This window comes from Benincasa hispida, chromosome 1 (genome assembly GCF_009727055.1).
Source record: "Benincasa hispida cultivar B227 chromosome 1, ASM972705v1, whole genome shotgun sequence".
NCBI lineage: Eukaryota > Viridiplantae > Streptophyta > Magnoliopsida > Cucurbitales > Cucurbitaceae > Benincasa > Benincasa hispida.
In genome coordinates, this window is record NC_052349.1 from 85720705 (window position 1) to 85729148 (window position 8444).

General features: G+C 29.1%; 1 protein-coding gene across 1 annotated transcript; it reads right to left on the bottom strand.

Annotated features, from left to right (window-relative positions):
- Positions 1-3374: 3374 nt before the first annotated feature.
- LOC120088558 (GATA transcription factor 9-like) lies at positions 3375-4778 on the bottom strand. The gene is made up of 2 exons (XM_039045954.1): positions 4383-4778; positions 3375-4278 (listed from the first exon to the last, which is right to left on the bottom strand). Exons 1-2 carry the CDS (start codon positions 4689-4691, stop codon positions 3619-3621), a joined length of 969 nt encoding a protein of 322 aa, XP_038901882.1. The 5' UTR covers positions 4692-4778; the 3' UTR covers positions 3375-3618.
- Between the last annotated feature and the right edge of the window lie 3666 nt (positions 4779-8444).

Below are 8444 nucleotides of genomic sequence, written 5' to 3' on the forward strand. Positions count from 1 at the left end.
TTTCAAGACAGTAGATTTATCCACTAGTACAAAAACCTTCATATGGAATGATAGTATTAACTTGAACTCCATTAAATTTCTTTATTTTATAGTTATTAATTTGAAATCACACCAAGTTCGTAAAACAAAAATTCATCAGTATTTAAAATTTGCAACAAGAATAATATATACTTAAAAATATAACTTAATCTGAGCAAATTGCAAAAATCATCTGAAGTATGGTGCTTTCAATTATAAAAATTGAACCCTCAATTTTATCTAATGATTACAAAACTTTTACAATCATATAAATTTGAAGGTTAACTTTTAACACTTGTATAAATTTAAAAGTTCAAATTAAAAGTATAATAGTACAATTACAACTACCATCCTACTTTAAAAGTATATATATATATATATATATATATATATTGGGTAATTTGTCCTAATAATAATATAATAGTAATATTGAGATAAGAATCCTTAGAAAGGCATATCATGTGCATGCATGCAAAATCATCATAATATATATTATATAATATATACACACGTACTTTTATTCTGTACTTAAGGGGCACACTTATTTTTCTTTTCTTTTTTTCTTTTTCCTTTTATTTAATTATTTTGGAAGACAGAGGCATACAAGTTGATATTTAATTTCTGACCTCTTTTATTGTATTACATACTGGACATTGGATCATCTCATGGATCCTACTTTTCTTTTCTTTTTCCTAACGCATATTTACATATTCATGTGGGTCTTCTTTTTCTTTTTTGGTTGATTGAACTCTCACACTTTTTATCTTCATGTTTATGTCGTTTTGGCATATTCATAGAATACTTCACTACATCCTAGACTATACTTATCTTTCTACATTCTACTAAATTGTCCGATCATAATTTATCACATGAAAAATTCTCTTACTTCGTTTTTAAAATATTTTAATTCATTATTTGTGCATCTAATATGTATGAGATAATAAAGATGAATGCATCTTAAGATGACTCATTCGTGTAGATCTCTCTGTTCTAAAAGCTTTAATGTCGGTAATTATAAGATTAGAGTTAAAGAGTAATACAATTAGGCATTAATATAAATCTTGACCTATGTAATTATCAATTTCTTACTAAATAAATTTCAATTGCAATATTTTTAAACTTTTCCATTTTCTAAAAACATTAATACAATTAAAACCTTTAAAACTTAAAATTTTAAATGTAAGGTTACTGGCTTAGTTATAGTTTAAAAGGAGGGTCATAATTGAATTTGGAATCTCAAGCTCGCTATTTAAATAAATAAATAAATAATGTCTTGATCAATTCAGATATATTCACATTACTCTTAATCTTTTTATCGCCGTAAAAATATAGATTTTAATTTTATTATTATTATTATTTTAAATGGAGGTTTCTTGAAATTAGAAAAAATAAAATGCATTATATATAAAAGAGAGGGGCCATGGATTAGGCATTGTCGAGGATTGGGTGGACAAGAGTAACATTCCTCAATGTGAGCGACCTTCAATTCTTTTTCTATAATTAATTAATTAATTGGTTATCATCCCTCACATGTGTCATGTGATATGGCCTAAGCTATTTTACAACCTCAATCTTATTTATTAAAAAAAAAAAAAAAAAAAAAATCTTCTTTTCCTTTTTCTAAAAGAAATGGCTTTTTTTTCTTTTGCATTTATTTGGTTTTTAAATTAGCTTCCATGTGAATGGGACTTTGAAAGGGACAATTTAATATATTAATTAACTTTGAGGAGGTAATTATTAATATGAGAGTAATTTGACTATAAAATTCTATATATATTTGTGAATTGGTGGGTAATGGTGAAAGTCATTTACTTGTCTAATATTATTGATAACTCATATTTAATTGACTTTGATATGTTGCTTCAGAAATAACTCTTTTTCAATATAGCTTTAAATGTTCTATACTTAATTGCTTTTCTAATGGGTGAGACTTTAAAATAAAAGTTTAGACTCGTTTTCTAAGTAATCCATCATAAAAATGTTAGTACGTAGTAAATGAACCATTAGTGTAAAGGCAACCAAAAAAAACCCACAAAGCCAAAAGCCCAACCGATCCAAGTCTATCCACTAGTTTAGCTCGGTTTTTTTTTATTATAATTAGACATATTAAATTGTATTTAGAGAAATTAAAAAAAAAAAAAAAAACTAAAAGATCATGTGTTCAATTTATGATGGCTACCTACCTAAAATTTAATATATTATGAGTTTCCTTGAGATCAAAATATTGTACGATCAGGTGAGGTGTCTCAAGATGCGCGTAAGTTAGCCCAAATCTTGATGGATACAAAAAAAATTAGAGAAAAAATTGTTGGTTTGGCTTCATTTGGTTTTTGATTGAAAACATTGATCAAAACAAAATTGAACCAATGGTATAAAAATACTCTTAAATTTGGATGGACAATGTATTACTTCAAATTTTAGTATTTTATTAGGTTGGATAAGCAAGAGATTGTATTATTACTAAAAAAACAAAATTGTTCAGTTTTACTCTACAAAAAAGTGATAGGCAAAATTTTAATTTGAGAAAAAAATGTCAAATATAATTCAAAACAAAAATCGAAATAAAATTGAAAAAGTAATAATAAAAAAGAAGGAAAAGTCTCAAGGCTCTTTATTAGATATTCTATATTTTTAAAATTGATTGGTTCAATTTTGGTTCTCGATTGATACCAAAACTAAGAAAATCAAATCGATTAGCACCTTAATGTGAAGCATATGTGTGACCTGGGTGGACATGAGAAGTATGGTTTGGTCAAACAAGACTTGAACCTCACTTAACCCTAGTTCGAGGTGTTGTAGTTAAATGTGATAGTCTTAAAAAAAAATTGAAAGATTTTTTAAACAAATGAGTCATATCTCTATCCAACAAAATCTCTACAACCAAATTCAAATGGTTAAGATCATTTAGTTAAAGTAATACCATACCCAGTTCAATCAAAATTAATCGTGAATCTTAAATCACTTGAAAAATAAGCTTGATCAAAAATCTAATAGGACATGAGGTTCAAGGAGGCTAAGTCAAATAGCATTCAACCATCGTATTGTAGCACCAATAATTGAACCAAATATAGGAATGTGACGACAGTGCCAGAACACAATGATCCAAATAATATGTTATAATACATTATGGCACATGTTATATTCGTAAATTTATAATTTATCCAAAAATAGGACAAGAAAATAAATAATTTAGGTTTGATTTGATAACGATATTTCATGTTTGCTTTTGCTTTTTTAACTTTATTAAATTATTTTTCAGTAAAACTCACTAGTGATGTTGTGGAAATGCCAAATGGAGTCCCCCACCCTTGTTGGTCTCTTGTGAAACAAAAGTAGAAAGAAAAGAAGATTTTTCATGCAATTTCATTTTAATCAGAAAAGATGCCTGAGAAATGTCCGTACAATCACTCAGTCCCACCACAATCATTATCCTCTCTCCCTCTCTTTTTAATTCCAGAGGTTTTTACTGATGAAAAGGTTAAAAAAATATTTAAATTAAAAAACAAAACAAAACAAAAAAAAAGTACATAAAACTATTAATTCTCTTTTTTTTTATAGCTTTTTCCACTGTCTTTCTTCTACCCCTTTTACTGCAAAATTCTACATCATGAGACTGAAATCACCGCCGTTGTGACGGTGGATCAAGTACTCATCACAGCCGTTGGATCTGCTGAATATCGAGCTTTGACTTACAAACTGCTCTTGATGTTGCATCTCCTTCTGCCGTCGGAGCTCCATCACCTTCCGGTGAGAATTTGAGTGCTTCGTCGACACAAATGTCGGGCTGGAAGCGGGTCGGTATTCGGGTACAAGCCGACCCGACTTGTACCGGACCCCACAAGCGTTACAAAGCGTTTTTGGGCCCATCGGCCCAGTCCGCCACTGCGGCGTCTTCTCCGCCGCGCAATGCAGGCATTTCCGACCCGACGTCGTTTCCGGCTTCGTCATCGCTCCCTCCGTTTTCTCCGGAGCCGTCGCTTCGAAAAGCCGCGTGGACCAGTCGCAAGGCGTAGCGCGTGAACGTTTGCTTCGGGCTTTTCCGGGGAGAGTTAGAGCTTCGCTGTGAAGAAACGATGTCGTTTTTGCACTTCCATAACCAAACGCTGTCGCTCCTGAAGACGACGGTGTTTCTGGAGTCGTTGCCGTACTGATCCCCCCGGAGAGGAACGGAATTGCTGCAAAATCCTTCTCAATCTCCTCCGTCGAAAATGATTCTTCAACGAAATTCGACAGCCATTCCAGTTCCGCCAAATCGTCGCACTGAAAAAGAGAAACAAACAGAATCATTATCCAAAACTCTTCTCAGAATTGAACAATCAAACGAATGAGCTCCAGTTTTTTCTTCAATTAAGAATTTCCAATACCGGAATGCAGAGTTCGCTCGAGAATTGAACTTCACAGAACCTTCCGGACTCAAATTTTCCTAATAACTGGTTATCGCCGCCGGAGACCGACGAATTGCAGCTCTCAATCGCAGTAACCGTCGACGAATCACTGCAATTTCCGGCGACGTTATCGAAGAAACCGTTATGCATTGCCACATCTTCATTCGAGAGGTCCAATAAATATTCATCGACAGCGAAATGCTCGGCGGCGGATTTCTGCTTCTCCGGCGAAAACTGACCGGCTCCGGTGCCGTAGTAGCCACCGACAAGATACTCGGGCACTTCCATTAATGCACAGCAAGTTAATGAAGAGTAATTTTGACTTGCCAGAGAGTGGAGTGAATGAGGGGTTTTTGAGAAGGCAGAGGAGGGGCTTAAGTGCAAATATATGAAACCTTTGGGGTATCTTTTATGCATGAAGATAAATATGAATTTAATAAAGGGCAGGTGACATGCAAGTTCTATAAAGTCATATTTGATTTTATTATTATTATAATTATTATAATTGTTTTTTCTTTTTTTTCTTCTAATTTTTCCTTTTAGGGCAACTAGGCTAGGGGCTGTTTTAATTCTACACAACTGATGTGTCTTCTGTCTCTATATTTCATTTTTCTCAATAATTGATTTCCATTTATTTACTTTATGTAATATAATGGAATCAGTCCACTTTTAAGACAAATACATAGGGTTGGCAATGGAGTGAGGATTTCTCGTCTAAGGTATCGGGTTCTCGCACGGATCCATATTCTTTTTATTAGTTATTACATTTTGTTGTAATTTTCTAAACAATACTTTTTATTTTGAGTTCAAGTCTCTTTTTTCTATATAAATTACACTTTTTAGTGAAAAAATTCATAACCGCAAATCCATGCAATTTAAAACAAAAACAAAATGCGAACAATAGAAATTTATAAAATTACGCCAATCATCTTTTTAAAAGAGAAATTAAAGAAAAATTGAGTTTTTTTTTTTAAATGACAATTCTCTTAATTGATATTTTCTTTTGTATATAAAATATAATTAATTATAATCATAAAAGTTGGTTTTATAATTTTTTTAAGAAGTATTTAAAAATTAAACGGGTTGAGGACGGGTGGCGATACAATCCCCATCCTCGTCCATCCTCATATTTAAAAACATAGTTACGAATCTAAATATTTAGATACGAAATATGAAATTATGATTTAGAAATTAGAATAAAAAATCACAATATTTAAAAATCAAATAATTACATAACTTGATTGAGGCTTAATTTATAAAAACACAAAAGTAGGAATATGGTCTCCGTACAGTTGCCTCATTATTACAGCCGAGCTCTATTACTTAAAATTAGAATTATAAGTTTATTCTTTAAAATTTAAAATTAGTATTTATCATATTTATCAACGGTCAATTTTGTTCTCAATGAGTCTAAATTTTAACTTTCTATCCAATAGATCTTTTAATTTTTAATTTAATATTTAATAGGTCTTTGATCTATTCAATATTTTTTTAAAAAAAATTTATATATTTACTAAACACAAAATTTGAAGTTTATAATTTTATTAGGCATAATATTTAAATTTATATCTAATACATCAATTCATTTTAAAAAAGATAGAATATGTCAATGACATTAAGACATAAATTTAAAATTGGTTCAGAAATAATCTATTAGACTTTTTTTTTTAAGTTTAGGAACTTATTAGACACACAAAACTGAAAGTTTATGAAATTGAAATAAATGTAAACCTCAAAGTACAAAAGCTAGAACCTCGTTTAAAAACCGTTTGGTTTTTGGTATTTTAAGTTTTTGAAAATTAAGTCTATTTTCTTTCAATTTCTTATAACGATTTTCATTTTATTTAAGTAAAGAGATGAGTTCATAACCAAATTTCAAAAACAAAAACAAGTATTTAAAAAACAAAATTTTTTAGTTCTCAAATTTTGGTTTAGTTTTATAAAATAATGGTAAAAAATATAAAACATAAAGCAAAATAATTCAAGGTAAAAGAAGTGTGTTTATAGGCTTAATTTTCAAAAATTAAAAATAACAAACCAAAGGGTTATTAAATGGGTAATCTCTATCTCTACTATATTAAAGGGATTAAGTAGGGAGAATCTTTACATGCCCCTTTCGTCTTTACATTTTTCATAAATTCCTATATTGCCCTTTTGTTGAGTGGTTGTGACTTTTTGAGTATAGGTGTTCATTTGAAAGACAATGGAGGTGATTTTTTTTTTCAATTTTTAGTTTACAATATATATATAAAAAAATTAATGTTGACCGGACTCAACTCTTCAAGATAGGATGAAATAGAAGCCAATTGGATGCATCTGTTCGAAGTGAAGGTGGGTACATACATCAAATTAGTGCATTGATTCTTCTAATGTATATGTGAGATGCACGCATACAAGAAAAACAACATAAATACTTCGATTTTCATTCTTAAAAAAAATAATTCCATGAGATCCAAAGTTTAGATAAAAACAAAACATGCCAGAACATTTTTTTCTCTCTTTGTACTAGATATGAGATTTTTTTCTATGAAAAAAACGATAATATGAGAACATTAAAATAAAAATGGATACATTATCTAACTTTTAAAAGTTGATGGTAACTAGGACAAAATTATATAACATTTATTTTACTATATTCTAAAAATCACTATTTAAAAAAAATTAAATCCTATTTTGGTCCCTAAACTTTGAATTTTAATCTATTTTGGCCTTTATTTAAAAACGTTTATTTTAGTCCCTAAACTTTTGAAAAGTGTTTATTTTAGTAACTGCAATTAAAATTTTGTTAAAGCTTAAACGGAGATGTGAGACACATGTATTTTTGGGCTATAGATGTGTTGAATAAGATGAAGATGAAATAAAATGACAACTACCAACGCACCAAAATAGTGAACGACCAAAATCTTGAACGAAAAATGGCTTTTAAGTTATCACATACAAAATCACTTTACCACCTTATTCAAGATTGAAACTGTAGATTTTTTTAGCGTGGTTAACTTATTTAGTAGTTTAATCATCCTATAATACAAGTCATCTAGTCATTTTGTAAGAAGTTAACAAATTTTAATAGCATGGACCAACTGACCAAAGTAAGTATGTTTTAAAAGTTCAAGGATTAAAATAGACATTTTTAAAAATTTAAAGATCAAAATAAAACAATATTCTAAGTTCAAGAACCAAAATAGAATGTAAACATTAAAAGAATAAATAGAAATGCAAGATTTCATGTGTATTGCACGTGTTTCTTGACTAGCTATGTTAAAAGTCAAAACTACTAGAAATATTTTCAAGGTTTAAATCTTATTTTGGTTCCTAAACTTTGAATAATATTCTATTTTGATCCCTAAACTTTTAAAAATATATGTATTAGTACTTGAACTTTGAATATTATTTTATTTTGGTCTCTCAACTTTTAAGAATGTTTGTTTTAGTCCTTGAACTTTTCAAAAATGTTTATTTTGGTCTCTGATATATTAAGATTTTGTTAACTATTTAATAAAATGACGAGGTGACTTATATTTTTAGATGACTGGGCTACCAAATAAGTTAGCTACGATAAAAAATCTAAAGTTTCAATTTTAAATAAGTTGGCAAAGTGGGAGAATTCAAAAAACATTTTTAATTAAAAATTTGGTCATTCAGTACTTTAGCATATTGGTTGTTGACATTTTACTTCATCATCATTTTACTTAATACATCCATAACCTAATTATCAAAAAATACAAATTCCTTCACGTTTCTTTTGAAACATAATTTTAATAGTAGGGACTAAAATAAATATTTTTTAAAAAAATTTAGGGATTAGAACAAATGCTTTTGAAATTTTAGAGACCAAAATAGAATACGATTCAAAATTTAATGGCTAAAATAGGATTAAAACCTATTTTCAAATATAATAAAATGTTATTGTCAATAACTGATAGATAATGATAAACATTTATCAGTGTCACATATATTGGTAGATGTCATTTTCAATTATCAGTGTCTATCATCAATAGAAAATGACATTTTACTATATTTGTAAATAAATTGACTCATTTT